Source organism: Channa argus, chromosome 20 (genome assembly GCF_033026475.1).
Source record: "Channa argus isolate prfri chromosome 20, Channa argus male v1.0, whole genome shotgun sequence".
In the NCBI taxonomy this organism is placed as follows: domain Eukaryota; kingdom Metazoa; phylum Chordata; class Actinopteri; order Anabantiformes; family Channidae; genus Channa; species Channa argus.
The window spans coordinates 12997268-13017552 of NC_090216.1; the positions used below are offsets into that span (position 1 = coordinate 12997268).

Below are 20285 nucleotides of genomic sequence, written 5' to 3' on the forward strand. Positions count from 1 at the left end.
ATATGAAGTTGTGTATGTGTGTGCGCATGCAAAGACAGGCGGAAAAAAATGTCATTGTTTGCTTACTAGTCAACCTCAGTGCTTCTGACTGACACTTGTTGGCCCCTTTTAGAGCCATTTATGCTCATGAATTATCGCACTGTGGTAGCGGGCAGCCATCAACCCCCCATTCTGTCTCCTCAGTTGTGAGAACAGACCTGGCTGCCTGAAAAGCACTCTGTTCATATTAGTAGCTCTCCCACTCTGGAGATAAGGCTAAATAAAAACGCATAATCATTTCCCCCTTTCTGTCTGTGATGGCAGGAAAGAGTCCGAAATTCTCCGGGGAGATAGCTGTTACACCAGAATGAACTTACCTCTGTGTGTGTGTGTGTGTGTGTGTGTGTGTGTGTGTGTGTGTGTGAGTGTGTGAACTTCCGTTCGTATTTCGACTGGACAGCATGTGTGATGAAAATGGAGGTGTTTCACAATCAACGTGAAAGCAGGTTCAGGGTAAAAGCTTTTAGAGCTACATTGGAGGTGGACAAGTACATGCCTACAGTAAGTAGATTTCCATCATCAGGATTTGTACAAGTTATCACTTTAGGATAACGAAGTTATGTAGATAGTCCTCGTTTTACCTAACAAAGTCCCAGTCATCATTAGCACCAGCATCAGTTGGAAAAGTTGAGAGGAAAAGTTTTTAACATCAGTAGTCTCCTACTGGTCCTATTGACTTGGCCTTGATGGCAACTCACACACTCATCTCCTCTCTGTGGGAGCTCAGGCTGCTCTTCTGGAGTGCATTAGCTGGGGTTTATTGGACTGTGAAAACCTGTCTGCCCCTTTCTCTTATCTGGTGGCTGTTATTTTGTCAGTGTTTGCCTACAAACAGTGGAGCAAGCTAATGACTTTGTGTTGTGCATATTGTTGTTTCTTGCCATTGACTTTTATGGCCAGTAGAGTAAGCGCAGAGAGGTTGATTACTGACGTAGAATGAACTAAATGTTCAGGATAGCCAACGTTAACTGTGGGAAATGGGCACATAACAATTCCCCCTGACTGGGAGACAATTTACTCATTGTTTAAATACTTTTAGCAAATTCTTTCCCTCCTAACTAATTTTTGAAGGCATGACTTTCTCATTAAAAATTTGGAGAGATATCAATCAGTGTAAAAACTAAAACATGCGAATTTTCCCTGAGTAGCAGTTTGAATTATGATGCTGTTAAAGAAATCAGTACAATCAAAAGCGTAAAAATCACAATCCACTTACAGCCTTTATGACATGGTCTGCTTATTGTCAACAAGAGCAGCAGCTCTACTTAAGCTATCGGCACAGATTTATGCTCAAATCAAGTTGTTTTGTTTTTGACAAGGACTTAGGGACAGACGAGGAAAACCCACTGATTTTTATGACTCTTTAAACAACACATGAGAAGTGTTATCAGGACTTTCCTAGGGAGCACAGCAGGACATGAAACATGCTGTTGGCACCATGGGAGTCTCTTTGAATAGCAGGCTTGCGAAATATATATCAAAAACTTATTTTTTGATGTTTATTCTCTAGCTGTACAGTATGTTGCTTCTCCAGTATCTTCAGAGTAAAATATGTATTGTCTAGCTTGGTTGCTCAGTGGGTAAGAGGAATATAATAATGTAACTGCAACATCCTCGGTTTGATTTTTGCAAGGTACTTTTGTTGTATGTCTGTCTCACGTTTTTCCCTCTCATGTTTGCAGCTATGTTCTCTCAATAAAGGCTTAATATATCCTCAAATAAATATAAAAGTAAGAAATTGAATGAAAGCGTACGAGAGAACAAACCCTTTATTGTCTTGTAGTTACAGACCAAGCTATCGAAATCCTTTGGATCAAAACAAATTCAGCTGTAGAATAAAACTGGACCCTGGACTTCATTGCTGGCACATTGGCTTGGACTCCTAATAGTCATTTGACCAAAAATGTATTTTATTTGCCCATGTCTAAAAGCAAAAAAGCCATTATTATTTATAGTTGTGTTATTAGAGTTTACAGGAAAAATTGTATGAGGAACAGCATTTTTGCTTCATGGTGAAGAGTTACACGTCTAGCTGCCTTAGCTCACCATAAAAACTGAAAAAAAGGGAGACAACTGGCCTGACTTTGTCCAGCAACGTTCACCTATAAACACATCTAAAGCTCGCTTGTTCACATGTTATATCTCATTTGTTTAATCTGTAAAAACTACAATCCTTTGTTTTGGAGGAGACTATTTCTTGGTTCTGAGCAGTTGCCAGGCAACCAGCAAAGACTTAGAAAGTTACTGCACTAGCCAAGAAATTGTTCAACACACACACTAAGCTCCTGTGAAATGGTGAATTCTAAATTTTTGAGATGCTGGCATATGGATTTTGCTACCTTTGGAAAGAGTAGCAGTTTCTAGTATTTTTAACCAGCTGCCTTATGTTGAATGAATGTGAGAGAATAAATCTTCCCTAAATGACAAAGTATTCTTGTGTGGCTGCCCACTGTGCCTGTCTAACTGCAGATGAAAGTGGGATACAACCTATGATTAAATATCAAATAAATTAACCGAAACGTCATTAAACAATTAAAACAATTGTATAGAAACCATAAGATTTCTTCTCCTTTTCCAGAAAGCATTAAAGTCTGCTGTACATCTTTATCCTGTATGCAAATGCACAGGCAGAGGCACTCACTGCACCTGCATTGATGGATAAGGAATGACTTCAGGCGTCATGAAGTGAACAGCAGACCGTGAAGATCCAAGATAAACAGGAGCTGCTGCAATGGTCATAAATGTGATCACATTAGCCTCAGTCTCAGCACTTGAGCGCTGAAAGGTATTTGTGTACACAGTGTCTTTGTACAAGTGTGGACTCATGTCAGCATCATAGTCACCCTCTGAGTCTCCGTAGCGAAACGAAATTGAAAAGGCAACATGTAAAGCTTACTTAAAGTAATATTCGATCCAACAACACCTCAATGAATCATTTAATTCGGTCATAATAGAGTTACTGCTCTGAAAATATCCGTCAGAGCTTGCTGCTATTTCCATTTGGATGGATGAAACACAATAGTTTTATTGATCTGTGGATGCTGCAGCCTGTGACCTCTACCTTCAGACTATAATAAAGGCTTTATCACCATCTGAATAATGCATGCAGGAGTGATGAGCACAGAGAAGCCCTAAGGTGTGGGCGCTAATGATTAGACAAATCAGGCCACATCATTCATGAAGAAGATACATGTCATATTAATCAATCAACATCAATACATTTACATTTGTCTGGCGCTTCACAAATGCTTTAATTTGTCAGCTGGAAATGTTTTGGTCGCCAATGCATGGCTGAGCTTTGGCGTTTCATGTCCCCAATCCTCTGCTACCTGAGGACCAACGTGTTTGTTCATTAACTACCCATACACAGACTAGATTGAGACTAGATTGGAGTCAATAAAGCACATGGATTGGCCTGATTGCAGCAATCTCTGTGCAAGGCAAGAAATTTACTCTGATTAAAGTAAAAACCAAATTAATTTACCTGCACCACACTCCTGATAAAATACCATTGAGCACATGAAGTTACTTTAGACATTTTATCGTTTTACACTTTGATGAATTATTCCAAAGTATTCTAAAGTAAATCATATAGACCTAATATTAAGACAGTCTTATAGAGAGATGAGTACTTCTTCTTTTAGCTATTGTGCCATGTTTAAATACTCTCTACATAAAGCAGAAATCAGGAGAAAACATTTGGCAACAGAATAGATGAAAGAGTCACAGATTTCCCGCTGATGTTGTGGAGCAGTGTGTCGACAGCAGGGTCATTCATCCCTTTTCTCTCTTATCAAGTGTGGAGGGGCTGGATGCATTATTTTCTGATTGCAAAGCTGTGGCTTGGTGCTCTGAACTCAGCTTAACAGAGGCGTTGCGTCATGTTCTGTAGGTGCACAGGTTTGATTTAAAAGTGAGAACACTGAGGCTCACGCCGCCTTTAACCTAAGTGAACCATAGAGCCATAAAATAGCCCCCGTTATGTTTTATAATCTCAGCTCATAAAACATGACGGGGACTATTTCATGCCACTCTCTCGGCGCTGTTCGTGGTGCTGAACGGGCTATTTGCCACAAAGTCCTGCAGGTTTCCATTTGTCTAGGCTATTTATTTTATGACCTCAGCTGGGTAATATACTTCTATTACATGATGAAATACACGAGTGATATCGATTACATTTTAAGTTTCAAATCAACATTATTTACCGCGGTAAGAACGCATGAACTAAAGCTTAAAAGTCAACCTTCACATTGACTAAAAGACTGAGAGAACTATGCGTCTTTGTCATAAAGCAAAATAACCTTCAGCAAGCCATATAGTGAAGTTGAGGTCTGTCTCTATCCACCAGCTTGTGCAGAGATAAGTGACCCCCCCCCCTTAACCGGTGGAGCTGGAGGAAAAACGAGGGGTGTGGTTAACTGCTCCTCAGTGCGCATCAGGTAGCCATCCCACACTATATAATCATGTGGAGCGAGAGGACAGCACCAAGACAGGGTACCACCGGGGTGACTACATCAGGAGACAAGTCAGAAAGTAAGTTTGCTCACTTTTCTCTTACTTTGCTGCATCTACAAAGACTTTTGTGACCACTCGATACTGAAATTGAAAGTCATCACAAAAAGAGTTGTCATTTGTGTAAGAGTCGGGGACAGTGTAACAACATTTTCTTACAGAAATCCCACCGTGGTGCTTCTCTTCTCAGATGGCCAACATGCTGAGATCGTGGCTGATGTTCGCGGCGCTCGTCGTGTGCTTGCTGCTGTGTTGGAGCAGCTTTGCCAGTGCTTACCCCCCCAAACCGGAGAGCCCCGGGAGCAACGCCTCCCCCGAGGAGTGGGCCAAATACCACGCAGCTGTCAGGCATTATGTCAACCTCATCACCAGACAGAGGTGAGTCAGGGTCACCAAACTGCATTTTACAACGGGACAGAATGAACATAACAGAGATTCTTTGGTTCATCCAATCAGAGACTAACGAGCTCTTAGATCAACTTCCACATAATCTGTAAAAGCTGGGAAGGAATGACTAATGATGACACAGGCAGTCCACTACTCATGATGTGGGAGATTAAGTCTTTGATTCAAACACAAGTTTGTAGTGACATACAGTTCCCAGCCTCAATCTAGAGGCTTTCAGATGCCTGGCAAAGCCGAGCTCCTGTTTGGCCTCACAAAGTGCATCCTTGGCTCAACACGCTTAAGTAAATAATGCACTGCTAAAAGCCATAGCATGAAGGCTGAGGACATGGCCTGGTTCAGATGATTGTGACCCCAACTCTTTTCCTTTTGTTTCTCAGCAGGAGAATCAGAACTTGACCCAAACACAATATTTGATACTGAAACGGTAGTGGGTCTACACCTTTGGAAAATAAAATATGGGAAATATTACAGTTTTGAAAAGATAACAAGTAGGCGTTATAAATCCACTCTCACTTCTCTGTGGGGCACAGCCTCTGCTGAATTTGGTTTTTCCATTTGGAGGAACTGGTGGGTGTACACTTTCCCTGTGTTGGAAACTGAGTATATTTTCATCAGTCAGCCTCCTGCTATGTAATTAAAGAGGCTGAATATGTCACTGCACTCAAAGGACTGTGTAGCTCAACGTGCAGCCCCTCACACCTCAACCAAAGGCCCCTTTACTCCTCAGCGGTCAGGCATTTATTTTACTAAAGACACTCCACAAGACAGAGGAGTGTGTTTGCATTTGTCTGGCAGAGAAAAAGAAAATTCTCCTTTTCTCTAAGATAATCACACAGCTGATTTGTGACTGAAGTGCAGAGACCACAGTAGTGGGTGGGTGCAGTCTTGTTCAGAGCTGGATGATTCTTGAAAAAAAAAGAAGAGAGTTTTATAACAAGGCTGCTGGAGTAATGTTGAGTTGCTGTCATTACACGCTGGTGTTTTCTCCAGGTACGGAAAGAGGTCGACCCCTGAGCAGGCTGTGGCCTGGCTGCTGTTTGGGGACGATTCAAACCAAGACACTGAACCAAGGTGAGAGACACAGTTAAGAATATAAAGTATTTCTCGTTTGATCAGACAAAGGCTTTTAAAAGATTACACTGACACAAATGGGAACAGTGAACACTGAGTGGAGGACAGTTGTTAAGGTGGAAATGCTCACTGCTCACAAACCTGCTGGTTTGTCAGGATTCACAGACTGTTTTCAGTGATGAATGTCTCATGTGTAGCAGTGTGACTGATTAATATCCAATATTCAATAAAAGTACCATTAGCAGGATGGGGAGGGGGTCTGATCAATTATACTTGATGCTCTGCAATATGACTTAAAATGTGATGGTAATTGGCTTGTTATTACTGCATCCTAATGTATGTTGGAATCTTTCCATCTACTTACATACACTATAGTCAAATATAGTATAAAAGTGTTTTATTGCTGTTATTCTGACTTCATGCTTGTTAATAGTCTTGTCTACTCAAGTGAGGGCTGAGTCATGTCTTATCTCTCTGTGCTTGATGTGACGTTGTTTGTACCAGTTGAGCTGGTTCCCTGTCAGTGCATATGTAGCAGGATTAAGATGCACTAAATGTAAATTTCACTTCAACAGCTTTGTCTCTTCTCCTCTCTTCCAGCCTGGACTACAGTGATCAGTGGTAAAAGACTCAGATGTAGCTCCACTCTTTGTTTCAATTAACCAACAATAAAAAATAAAAAATAAAAAACACTGAGATCCTCAAGAGACAAACTTCACCTGACTTATGTGACTCGCCATGTTAGACTTTCAATGTGCATGCAAATTCCTCCTTTTCACTCTGTTTGTCTGGCTCTCCACATTTGTGTATTCATTGACCACAAGTGTAAATAATTTGTATCAAAATTAATCAATTTACAATAAAGAACTGAATGAAATAAAACTAGACGCCCTATTGGTATTTCTTCGATTTTATTATCTGCACCTGATCCTGTTACCACTAGATGTCGCTACACCACTAGGAAACTTGCTTTTGTAAGTTAGTTTGTCTTAGAGCTGCTCTCGTATGGCTTCGACGGCCGCGGACGGGCTCCAACTTCACACAGCGGTACCACACCAGCGGACGCGTTTGTTCTCAGAAAACCTTCCCGGGCCTCCTGTGGGAAACGGGATCGTACAGAGCAGCCACTTGGCCTTTACTCCATGGAGCTATTTCGTAAGAGCCCGTGAGCCGTTGGAAGTAAGGTCTCTCTAGAGAAAGCAGTTTGTGTGGGCTGCCGTAGGCTTCTGTGCTTTCAAAGTGACTGCATAGATTAAACAGGACCTGCTGCGCTCCGGCACCTGCGAGATCTCAAACCCTCCTGCTGCATCTCAGACATCTCAGAGGCATCCGGAGAAAAAGGTGAGCGGGCAGGTGAGCGCTACAACGTTTTAGCCAATTTTTTCTTCCCCTTTTCCTGATTAGTGCATGTTAGCAGACAGCATTTCCATGGACAGTCTTTCCAGAGATGTCCCCACTACCTTTGTCACTCGCCAGGTGGCTACTGCTTAACACGCAGTCAGCTTATATGAGTGGTTTCCTGTAGGAGCTCCCGAAGAGATGAAGTCTTATTAGCCTTACACACGGCGTCAGCCCTCGTGGAGCATTTTCTCGAGGTTCTCGAGAGAACTACGCAATGATCTTAACCACAGCCATGCGCCTTCTCATTATTGTCTCAGTGTGAAGACAATAATGCCGTTTTTATTCAGCCAACCTGATTGGTCTGTTTACACCTGTACATTGGTTGCAGGTTAACACAACTACCGAGGTTTACTCAGGATGATCGTAGCCGCTTTTTCCTCTGCGTGTTGGAGATTACATCAAAGAATTAATGTCCATAACAAAGACCGAACGTCATTCACCTGTGCGCCGCCAGTGCGCATGCTCACACATCCGGGGGGGTGGGGGGGCGGCGGCGACCTGCACAGATGCCTGAGCACGTGTAGACAAGGGCAGATGCGGATGCGCATTTGGCATGTGTGTCACAAATTAATGTGCTTGTGGACCCATTAATCAGTGACGTCATCCAGATTGATCTAAGTAGGATTGAAACGGCCTCTTCATTTATTAGGTTTCTCCATTTCCTCACACTGTGCCACATTTCTTACGCAGCATCCAGTGCTGGTTTCTTACCGCCACCCAAATTGTTTTAAGATTAGACTTTATAGTACACTAAGCTCAGAGGGAGAAGTCCAGAGACCTTTGGGTGTGTATTGATGGGCCTGTTAAGTTTGGACAGCGCCCCTCTAACGCCCTTTTTCATGCTGTTATCTGCCTTTAATCTTAGAAATGGGTAGAGTTCACTATAACTGGTGCTGATGTTGAGAATGTTTTATCACTGCAATGACCTTTACCATCCAACTTTTAAATAATAATAGTGATGGAACTTTGGGAAGAGGGCACGTTTGTAATGACAGTTCACTTTACAACTTAATTACTACATTCAGCATTACTTTTTGGGTTAAAAGAATAATTAGACTGGAATATAATAAGATAATAAGAATTATATTTACAGTTAAAAAAAAAACACAAACTCTTTCAGGATTGCACGCTAAACAAAAGAGCTGCCAGGAATAATAAGACAACCATAATTACTGTTTCTTAAATGTGGTCCAAAAAGATTGTGGATTGTTTATCAAGTTTGTACAGGTCATTTTTCTCCTGTTGCTCAGACTAATAAAGTCCAGTGATAATCTTTATTATTATTATTATTATTATTATTATTATTATTATTATTATTATTATTATTTCCATGTTCCGTATGTGTTTGGCACTTAACTAATTCAGCCTACTTTCAACTAAAAAACACTGATCAAACACAGGAAATGCAAATCTGATTGGACAATTGTTAGAACCTCTTCAACTTTCTCCACATTAAGATAATGTGTAATTGGTTCTACATACTTTGACCTACTGAGATTTCAACTTTAAAATGATATTTTGAAATAGTCATGGTAGTTTATAAATTCTGCTTTTCCCTGGTTGTTTTACTTAAACTCTGCCTCAGCTATTACAGTTCTACAGTTTCCAGGATTTTACGCTACTATTTTCTGTCACATTTACTCGACGCAAAACAGTTAACTTTCAATACTGCTTATTTTCTCACATTTTTATAGCAAACGTTTCAGCTATTTTAGCAAAAGCCAAACTTTCAGCTATTTTTAAATAGTTCAGCTTCAATTTAGCTATCAGCAAAGGCAAACATTTCAGCTCTTTCAGCAAAAGCAGCTTTTTTCAGCTTTGCCTGGAAAATCCTTTCAGCATTTGCAGTGCGTTTTCTTTTGGAAATGCTTTTTCTAGTTTTTATTTTGAAACAGGTCAAAGCTCTTATCATGGGAAACATTTAGTACAGTTTCCTTAAAAGTACCTAGGTTAGTAACTTATAATAACATGAAAATCCCTCTGCTGGATTTTCATATCAAACCACACTCAGACAGGTCTCATTTCAAACAGCTTTTCACTTGGATTAAAGAAACTTCAGCCTTCTTATCAGTTTATGTCTTGGAAGTGGGAGGTTTACCATAAATTTCCCTGCTTTTGGCAGCTTTGGGGATTGGCTGCAAGATCAGAAGGTCTGGTTTACCTCAACCGAAAGAGCATCGAAGCGCTTATTTAACCATTCATGAAGTCAGACTCTATAGACTTTGAAAATGTGTCCTTCACTCCAGATTCTCAGAGATGGACTTTTCATAGGGAAACACTATATTTGAGCCATGTTATGTCTGTGGCTCTTTACGCAAATAAATCCCAAACAATCCAGAATAAAATTTGGGGACAGAGATTTTGGGCATTCATGTTCCACAGAGGACAGTGCCTCCTGACTTAAGTAATCCATCGGCTCATCCTGTAGCACCACTGTGCGGTTGACATTTGTTTTTTTTGTTGTTTTTTTTTGAGAAAAAGGATTGTTAATGCTACGGCTACTTGTCAAGCTACACATCCTAAAGATGCTGAGGGTTAATCATTTATAATTAAAAACCTTAAAGGCATAGTAAGATAAAGTTTAATTGTAACATTAATGTGTGCCCAGGAAAAATACAACAAGTGTCTGTGCTATTTCTTAGTAGCACACTGTGTTTGTTAATACGCATGTGCGCTTTTACTTTTTAAATCATTCAACCATACAGACCTGATTGGATTTAAGCTGCTTTTAAATGTATCCTCTCTCCTTCAAAAGACCTCCACACACCGTTTGGATTTGTAAAGGATTTGTAGTGACTTGAGTTTTGACATGAACCCAATGAGGCAAAATGAAATGAATTGCTTTAGTACAGTTTTTTTTTTAAAGCATTTAGTCTAGAATTTTGTTTAACAACTCAGAAGCATAAACATACTGGTGTTTGCTTCAAGATAACCTGAGGGTAGATAAGTTCTTATGGTAGTTTTTATAAAGCATCCAAACTTTTTTTGTATGTGTATATAAACTTTGACAGGATTGCCTTTACAGTTGTTATTAGGGTAAATTGACCTTTAGGTTTAATTTCACTTGTGATTATACTTTAGTTTTAAAAAGCGCATTCATTTTAATGAGAAAAAATAAGTTCGGTTTAGTCTTTTTCTTACAATAGCAGATAAGAAAAAGGTTAAGTTACCTCCATATGTCACTTTGCATCAACACAATCTCTCCTTTAGTTCTAGTGAAATTGTTGTTCTGGATGTGTAGGATTTCTTGGTTTACCTGTAAAGAAGCAACAGGTTTAGATTTAGATGTCAAACTCTGGTTGAGTTTGAGCTGGAGAGCTCTGTTGAAGACAGGTTGTCCTTCATCCTTAATGCCCATATTGTTTGTGCCCTCTCATACAACTCACTAAACAATTTCTTCCAATTGAGCAGCTACCATGGGAAGGCAGGTGTCTTTTGAAATTGCAACCCTCTGGCATCAGGCAACAAAATGGCAGATACTGTTGTTTAAAATGGAGCCAAAATGGCGGCACTTTTCAAGCTTGTATTTGGCCCTAAACACTCAAAAACGGTAGCAAACAGTGCTTTGTTAGGGCCAGGCACAGAAACATGTGATTTACAATAGGCTACGTCAGGGTTGTGCATTAATAAAAAAATCAGGGTTAGTAAAAAACTTGTGGTTTGTCATAATCAGTGCTCCTTTAACGCCACATCATGTGACACATGATGTGCATCACGTGACTGGTTGTGACAACAACAATGGCAGTTAATTTACACTGGATTCTAAAGTCATGTGACCTATTTCCCATCCCAAGCTGCCTCCTTAGAAACTCTGATATGCCCACTAGATGTTACCAAATCTACTGGTCATTGTTTGATCTTTACAAACAATGCACTCTGTCGACTCTGTCGTGTTTCCCTCAGGACAGTCTCGTTAAAGTTGATTTTTCTAACTATGACACATTACTTAGGTATAGAGCAAAACATTTACTTAGGTATATAACAATTCTGCTATATAGTTAAACCTTTTAAATAGCCCAATTTCAGCTCCGACTGTTTATTATTTTACGCATTTTCCCTTGTTACCATGGCAAAGTGCTGGGAAAAAAGGCAAAGAGCTGCTCATGGTTGTCTTGGATACGACAGTTTTCCCTTGTAATGAGTGGAGCCGAACCTGTGGGAGCACAGGGTTATTTTTAGGCCTGACGCCAGCCTGCATGTGTGGATTACGACTTGTTTGGTTGCTGTTGCATGTGCGTGTGTGTGAGCATGTTTACAGGCTTTAAAGCAGCCTCACTGTGGGAATAGCTCAAGGCATTTTACATGTGGCATACAAACACCTGGGCCACCACTTCATTGTGTCATTGCTCAAGGCCAAAATATACTGGAAGATGTAGATGAAAAACATCTTTAAATCCAAGCTTTATTTGAAATTGTAAATTGAATTGTAAATATTTGCAAGCACAACCTCAAAGGAAACAGACACTGCCCTCAACCACTGCTGGCAACCTTTGCTGTTAGAGAATTGTATGTGTTAAAAAATAAAATAAAAAATAATTTATCACAATTTATGGAGTGTAGCATTGCGTTCAGACAAAATCATTCAAGAGCAAAAAAAACAAAGGTTTGCAAGTAAGTTACAAACTTCAGTAAACAGCAAATATATAGACTACATCATTATGCATATTTTGCATAATGACATAGCCTTGAAATTTATAGGGTATTCTAAGACTCTAAATCCTTGATCTATGCATTTATTATTGGTTATGTAAGACTGTGGTGATGTAGGAATTTAAACTTAGTCTTTTGTTACTCTGCAAAAGATTATTGAGCAAGGAGCATCCAAAATGTGATATATTGGTGTAGAGTAAACAGACACACACACCAAGCTGGCCTCTTGTTTTAATAGATGAGTGCAGCGATGAGGCAGGTCTGCAAATGTGATGTCATGGCAGCTGTGCTTCCGGGCTGCTCTCTTCCTGCAACACAGTGAAGAAGCTGGAGGGAGGGAGAGAGAGAATTGACTAATGAATGGAGAGTGGAGATTACTCAGGGTGCAGGAGTTAAGATATACAACACATTACTGAGCCATAACTCACTTAAAGGATCTTTTCCACCTGCTGCCAAAAAACAATAACAATTATAATAAAATACAAATATTAACCTCGCTAATTTACACAACTGCATAACTCACGTCTCTATAGTATTTTATAATTAATTATACATCTTGATTATAGGATGCAACTCCTATCAAACACTGATGCCTTTTGCCAGAAAATGCCACCAATTACCAAGAAAATGCCACAGTTGGTGATGACTGCACCATCATTAGATCTTGGCTAATTTTACTCATTCTTCCTCCTATTTCCCAACCTCCCCAGTGTGTCAGACTAGCTCTAGCGTAGCCAAACTCTGCGGCAACTGGCTTTGACTTCTAAGCTGCTGCTTGGTCTCTCCATACTTTTAACAGGTTCTGTCATCTTCAGTGCAAATGCAGGATGCCACAGCGAAGGCTGGGGGATTGGTATGTGGTATTAAAGATTTCATTCGCATAGATCAGAGGTTTGCAAAAGCATTTGGTCCTTCAGCATCTAAAAATATTCTTTAGTGTGATACTGGTAACAGCAGGTGTAGGTGTAAGCTTAAGTATTAGGAGCAGTTAAACTGAGTTCAGGTGGTACTGTTCCAAATAAGATATGACATTTTGGGAGATAAGAGAATTGGATTTATTACAATAACAAAACATAGAGAGTTGGATATGAAAGATCCAAACAATAAACAAGATGAACACAGATGCCCAATTTATTCTGAGCTGTAGTTCATCTTTAACGCTTCACGACCTGAATTATTCTAACCATTGGAAAGGTCATGGAGGCATTAAAAATAGTATGGTAATTCAAGATCTGTGCCAAAACTTTATTCGCAATTCAGGCTTTCTTCTTTGGGGTGGATCAATATTTTTGATATGTTTATAAGAAGTTTGAACTGCTGTCTCGGGATGTGCTGATGAAATGCTTAGACACAAAACTTGAACAAATAGAATTTGGGAATATTTTGATCTCTGCACTGAGAAGCATATGAATTAAATTACACACCGCTGGGCTCGACGACCTCTTCATATGTGCATTTAAGGACACCTGAGAGGCTGGAAAAGAAATAAGTGAGTGATAAAATATATTTCTTAATGGAAAACATCACCCAATGAGACAGTTTAGAAATATTAGCTTCCCTTTAGTCAAAGAGAAATGTGATTTTATCTAATGGAAGAAATGTAATTTATTTAATTTTATTAAATAAATAACTGAGGACTAGACAGGAAGCATTTAGAAAGTAGCACTTTATCTTACTACAGATAGGGCCCTAATTTAACCAGTTATTGTAATTCATTCAATAGTTATTCATTCAATGCTGGCACAATATGTGAAGATGCTTCATCACTTTAAATCTGATTAATGTTTAAACAGACACACACACACACAGACACACAGACACACACACATACATACAGTGACTCGGTAGTGACGTTGGTGATCATCCACCACAGCACTGCTTCCACCATAGAAAGTTACTGTCATAGCAACAAGGGATTAGTATCCTCAGATAACAGGGTGTTTCCCTCATCTGCTTCCCTCATCCCTCATCTTCACTGTTGTTCTTGTTTGACCTCTCTCGCTCTCTCTCGCTCTCTTTGTCTGACATCTTACCCTTTTCTCTCCCACTTATAAATGCAGTATATCTTATGTCTGTCTCTCTTGTTCCTCGTGACATTTTGTTTATGTTCCCCTCACCTCCTCTCCTGACCAGCTAGTTTTGGATCTTAAGACAATAATTGCTTAGGCTCTTATTCTTTAGTCTGCAATAGTTGTTGCTTTTCCTTGCTGCCTGATGTTAAATGGATCAATTAGGATCAACAGAGATCCTCACTAAGCTAATGTTAGCTGGCCTGCCCACTCACTCGCCTGTCAATCTTTCCAACTGTTGCTAATAGTATTCTGAGCTGACATGATGGATAAAACCGGCTAAAACAGTGTTACCGGAGCAACTGGCTATTCTATTTTTAGCTATTAACAAAGTTAGATTCTGCTTATCTTGTGTGGGAGTTTATTTAGACGAATTAGGAATGAGCTGCGTGCGTACATCCATTGACTTCGACTATGAAGTCAATGAAAAGGATTTGTTTTGTCATCACTGCATTAGGACTTAAATTGATCCCTGTGTGTTTAACTTGAAGAACCTAAACCTAACAAGCAACCCTTGTTTCTGCCTCAGCCGTCTGACAACCAAGGGATGTAACATTTATATTCAAAATCAATACTTCATTAATGTTTCCTTCTCTTTTTTGTACTCTCTCTCGTTGTAGTTGACATATCAAGTTTTGTGGAGCATACTGGGAGGAACCAATTTTTAAAATGCCTGTGGCAACATCCAGCTCTGACTCTGGTAAGTGGCTTGGTCTCACTATGACAAGGGCATCTGTGTGTGTGTGTGTGTGTGTGTGTGTGTGTGTGTGTGTGTGTGTGTGTGTGTGTGTTTGTCAGTGAGAGAGTGATATCAACAGAGAGAGAAGAGGGAGGAGATACTGAATGGTTTGTAGTTATTTCAGCACTCAGGACATGTATCTCATCTCCCATGTTCTAATGTGACTTAATGAGCTGGCTAATGGAGCGCTAAAACTCTAGTGTTAGATCAGTCATGCCTCAAAGGATTTGCTGTTGTATCCTTCGCCGACTTCGAGTCATGCACACATGAACATCAAACCTGCATTAGCAGCCAATGGTATAGATGTGTGCACATACAATCAGAATTTCTTTAGATGCACTTCATTAGTCTTTTATGGGCTTATGACCAATCAGTATCGACTGAGATAGTCAGGTGTGAAATCCAAAAGGTTAAGTAATTTGTTTCCAGTTTGCATTGGTCATAGCTTTGCACTTTTAGTAAAAATATCTAGTTCAAATTTTTTGAAATATATGGATGTTTATCTAAAGAAGGCTTTTTGTTTTCTATAAGTGGATTTGGCATTTGATAGTATTTTTATGTTAACAGACCAGTTATTAGTATTTCAAAGTCTCTGGGAATGAGCACATATGTTGTAAAAGCATTCAGTCTGGAACTTCATAGTGTCTGAAAGTCCAAAATCTGAAAACATAACTGCTTGCAATAACTCCCAGGCTATTCAAACTGGCTGATACAGTTAAACTGATTCCAAGATGTGAATATATGACTCTGTTTGCCCAACAGTATAAAAAAAAACTTTACATCCTTTCATCCACCGAGTTGCTGTAATCCAAGTCAAATTTAGCATCACAATGTTTGACGGTCTGTTGTTGGCATTGTATCAAAGTAAATCCCATCTGTATACCAAGGCACTGACATCAAAGGTAGAACTGAATCTCACCTAACAGTAGAATTGTATTTTACCGTTCGAGCAGCAAAGGTGTCCATATTAAGCTCTAAGCTGGCTGATGGCCATGTTTCCAGATGGGTAAGTTCTGGGAAATTAAGAGTCTCAATGTATTGGTTAACAGCAGGCCAAATCTAGTACTCCAAGCTGTATTGTTTCGTTTTAGTTTTTCATGCTGTAATAAATTGCAGCAGTCATCTGCAGGATAGAACGGGAAAAGCAGTTTCACATGGAGTTAAAATGTGCGTGGAGTTTTTTTGTAATGGGCTGTCAGTCTGTCTTGATTTGTGCACTAGCCGAGGGCTGAACCTGAATGACTGGCATTTTTAGTAACATGGAGTAAATTGTTTCTCCAAATCAACTCATGGCTTTTTTTCTGTAAACACGCAGCATTTCAACAAGACTATGTTTTACATGGGCTTGGAGATGGTTAGAGAAGGGTTAGCTCTGTTTTGAAACAATTAGATATTTTCCAACTCCTGTAGTAGCTCTGATATACCTGTCCTCTAGTTAGAAACTGAAAGCATATATACATTTTCCAATAACCGTTCTGGACTTGTAGTCAGTTTACAAGGCTGGCTTTGATGTCAGATACAGAGGGTCATCACTCATAAGCTGTATGTGTCTGCTCACTACATGCTGCCTCCCTGACAGAGCCTCCTTCCTACAAGCCAAGCTCCTGCTGCTCTTTCCCCCAGTTAACCCCCACATGGAAGCCTGGAGGAAAGATTGCCTCCTTCTCTCCCTCCTCCTAGAGAAAGCATCACGCCCCCCCCTTCCTCTGCTCATGCCCACAACCCTCACTCGTCTCCTTTTCATTCATGCAGAAAACACTGAGCCGGGCATAGCTTATACACATTCACATCAAGAGCAGGTGAAGAGCAGGGGGAAAGAGCGAGGAGTTGCTTTGGCAGAAAGAGGAGAGAATCGGGGACAGACTGAGAGAGAGGGAGACCTCCCTGTTTGCTTTAGATACAGTATTGGGTGTGCTGCTGTGAGTGTGTGCACTGTAGTGAGGTGTTGTTCAGCATGGCTGGCAGCCTTTTTGGAAGGCTGTCCCTGGAAGAGGGGGACTCAGCCAACTCCCTGGAGGGCCTGGAAATCAAGCTTGGGGAAGAAGGTAAGAACACAGTTCCGTACATGTTGAGAGTGTCAGGGGTGAAATCTGGTTCATAGAAAAGATGAGTTCTATGGCTAATATTTTGTTGCAGGTTAAGAAAGGTATGCTGGACATCTAAGGTTGGATCACTTGCAGCTAAGCAAGTCAAAATTCCTTATGTGCATGTCGGTAATTGAGGGCTAAATGCTTTTTGAAATTTCCATTGCACCTGCTCCTGATGTGCTGGTTCAGACCTCGAGTGTGTTTAAGATGACCAAAGACACATTAGGACCAAGGGCAGTATGTGATGTACAGGAATCTGAGGCAGCAGACAACCAACACAGGCAGGAAGATGTAAAAAGACTGCAAGGTGTTTCTAAATATTCACTAAAGGATATTAAATCTACAGTAAAAAGCTGCCACACTGTTCTTTTGATTTAATTTAGAAATAGACGCCTCATTGTCAAACTGAGAGCAAGACAGGGTGAGAGATAGAGGAATTCACATTGAGATAAGTAAAGAATCCAAAAAGATAAGAAGTCATTAAATGAGCTAGAGCCTGAGTGAAAACAAGTGTGTTAATAGACAGGTTTGTTCACACAGCATGAAGTGTGAAGTACCATACATCCTTCTTTTATAATTGATTGAGCTCATTATTATTGCATGGAGTCGCATACTACACAGGACCATGTTGTGTGACCATATCTGTTTATATCCTTTCTTTTTTTTTATGTGTATCATTTCAAATCAGTTCTCTTGTGGGGTGGCCTGTTCGACACATACTTATTTATACACATACATATACTTATGTTTGCCAGGTGTGAAGATAAGAATTAAGGCAGCTCTTTCACTATGTCGTGTTAAATTAGTCAAGGTTAGGAGCATCATTACAATATTGCCAAGGCTATTGCATGTCACAGTGTATAACAAGTTATAGGATATCTGCTCTGTAACATAGCTTGACAAGACAGTAGTGACAAGCATAATGAATCACATTTTCTGTCAAAGCATTTGCTTCCTGTCTATCAGTCCAGAGTGCTTGCATGCATGTGTTTGCAGTCTGTAATGGATGTGTGAGAGTAAGAGGCAGGCAGATATCTGTATGAAAGGGGGCAGGGGGGGACCTGTAGTGCATTGTACATTCCTGGTGAGTAAGTAGGGGGTCATTCATATGCAACAGTGTTCTGATCAGTGACAGCATGCATGAAAGTGTCAGACTCACAACCTTCATATAAACTCTGTGGCTTTTGCGCTTTCACCCTCCTCCCCACACATACACTCTGCTATACACAGTCATTTCCCATCAAACCCTCACACTACCAGAGAGGAATATTGTGTGTGCTTACTGGACTAATGAAGCAGTGTTCAAACACAGATGATGGATCATTGAGTACACTATGTTGGTAGGATTAGGCTGTCAAAGATAATCGCTGGTTTCAGGAGAATGGGACAATTTAATTCTGTTCTGGCTGAGGGTATTTGATAATGTGGTGACACTGGCAATTATTTCATCTGTATCACACCCTGACGATCTCTGTTTGCTCCATCATTGACTGCTGCGAGAAAACCAGATGTACAGTCAATGTCATATAACAGCAATTGCAGTTAATATATTGTGTTAGTTTCCACCAAAACTTTGCATGGAATCATCCCTTAGCCACACTCTTTGTGGACATGGGGTGTAATGGCAGCTGCGGCCCGTTTGCAAAATGCCAACAAATATCAAGTGTTGTTAGTGACCTTCAGCCAGCTAATAACGCCCTCAAGCCCACTCCCATACCATGCCAGCTTGGAGCACGCATCACCATGACGATAGCTTGGCTTATATGGCAACTTTAAAGTCCCTCGTGCCCAAGAGAGAGGTCAGGGTTGCAGTATTTCCGCCAGAAATGTTGCCTTTCATGGGGCAATAACAATTATTATTATTTTTAAAAACAGTTATAATTAATTAATAAACAGCCTTTTCCATGGGTACAAAGTAGTTAAAGGATGATGACCTAGATGCTAAATGGCCTTATCGGGCTGACACAAAAAGTGGACTGAAAACTACTATTTTACCTGACAAATGTCTTAATTTTTGCTATTAAATGAATGAAGTGAATACAATAATCCAGTTTGGCGTAGGTCTTTGGGATCTGTATGCTGCCAAAAGCAAGACTCTTGGTATTACTCAGAAAAAAACAAAAAAAGCTACTGGGTACATTTTTACCTTTTAAAAACATTCAAAATGTTTTTTGTTTGTCTGACTTCACTGGCCTCAAATAGTTTTAAGTATAGCTCCTCCCACCCTAAACCGCAGAAGATGTCCAATTAGCTACATGTAAATAGCACCATCTATAAATCATTGTGACATCGTATCCCAGTCTTGATAAATGTCATTTGACACGAACTTCCTCAGGCCCGGCCTCAGTAACTGTACGGACATTAAATGCAGGAGTTAAACTGACTGTACTTTGACACTTACAATGCTCAGATTTTTATGTGAACCCGAAGGGAAAACAGTTAAAATTTTTAAGGCAAGCCTATATAAGTTAGATTTATATAGTGTAGGGTGGCCACACAAGGACGTACACAGTGGATCTGATGTTGCATTGTTAACTGAGGAACGTGCTGATTGCACTCTGCAAGTCTGTCATAATGAAAAGAGAGAATCCCATAGCATAAGGACAATTTAATCAAACTTCAGTCATAAATGATTAATCAGATTTGGTATAACCCACAATGGAATATACTCCAATTCAATGAACTTCTCCACCACTGTCCTGAACATTCATCTTTCTCCACCTGAGGGAATGATAGTAATTATATTTTTCTGTAGAGCAGGAAGTAGAATCAAATGTAACAGCATCCTTAAATTATTTAATAATCTCCACCAAGGCCCATGAGTGTTTTATTATATAGAGGTGACTTTGGCAATTTAAAATAGTTTCAATGCCATCCTCAAAATGCTCTTTCTCGGTTCTTTATTAGACTTGGAGGGAAAAAAAGCTGCAGTAACTTCTAACAGTCATGAAACTGAGAATATCACTTTTTTAACAGCAGACTGACAGAGAAAATCTGTCTGTGTTTTCACAAGACAAAGCAGGTGCCATTAGTGCAGAGTCACTGAAAAGCAAAACACTCAAAGTGCACTGATTAACCAGCATCAGTCTGTCCTGTCCTGGCTGTATAATGAGTTACATGTTCAGGTTCAACTAGTTTTTTGGAGATACAGGATAATACTCAGGTCTTTCAGTATTTTTAGCTGATATATGTAACACACACATAGGGGAAATTATCAATTAACACACACTGTATTAAAACACCCCTGTATTAGGCTACATAATAATACTAATACACATCTTTTAATGCCACATATTAGGCTACCTGTAA

General features: G+C 40.0%; 2 protein-coding genes across 8 annotated transcripts in view; both read left to right on the forward strand.

Annotated features, from left to right (window-relative positions):
* Window positions 1-4431: 4431 nt before the first annotated feature.
* Window positions 4432-6912, forward strand: pyyb (peptide YYb). 2 transcript variants are annotated; one of them, XM_067488213.1, is made up of 4 exons: window positions 4432-4572; window positions 4713-4929; window positions 5950-6030; window positions 6631-6912. In XM_067488213.1, the coding sequence occupies exons 1-4, from the start codon at window positions 4503-4505 to the stop codon at window positions 6653-6655; spliced, it is 393 nt and encodes a 130-aa protein (XP_067344314.1). In that variant the 5' UTR covers window positions 4432-4502; the 3' UTR covers window positions 6656-6912. The 2 variants fall into 2 exon arrangements, with proteins under 2 accessions (XP_067344314.1, XP_067344315.1); XM_067488214.1 differs by having other exon boundaries at window positions 4486-4572; window positions 4742-4929.
* Window positions 6913-7012: 100 nt separating this feature from the next.
* The window catches only part of mpp2b (MAGUK p55 scaffold protein 2b), a 37090-nt gene continuing 23817 nt past the window's right edge, over window positions 7013-20285 (forward strand). The window contains exons 1-2 of one of the 6 annotated variants that reach the window (XM_067488391.1): window positions 7013-7383; window positions 14771-14850. In XM_067488391.1, coding sequence (XP_067344492.1) covers window positions 14820-14850 — 31 coding nt within the window. In that variant the 5' untranslated portion in view covers window positions 7013-7383; window positions 14771-14819. Of the gene's footprint in view, window positions 7384-14770; window positions 14851-15553; window positions 16935-20285 lie in introns of those variants that run through there. The other 5 variants (XM_067488392.1, XM_067488395.1, XM_067488394.1 and 2 more) reach the window with 5 other exon arrangements.

Excerpts from the sequence above, each read along its gene's own strand:
- pyyb (XM_067488213.1), top strand. The coding sequence starts at position 4,503 with ATGTGGAGCGAGAGGACAGCACCAAGACAGGGTACCACCGGGGTGACT. Across the intron at positions 4,573-4,712 it reads ATCAGGAGACAAGTCAGAAA|AAATCCCACCGTGGTGCTTC; the intron begins GTAAGTTTGCTC and ends ATTTTCTTACAG. Across the intron at positions 6,031-6,630 it reads AACCAAGACACTGAACCAAG|CCTGGACTACAGTGATCAGT; the intron begins GTGAGAGACACA and ends CCTCTCTTCCAG.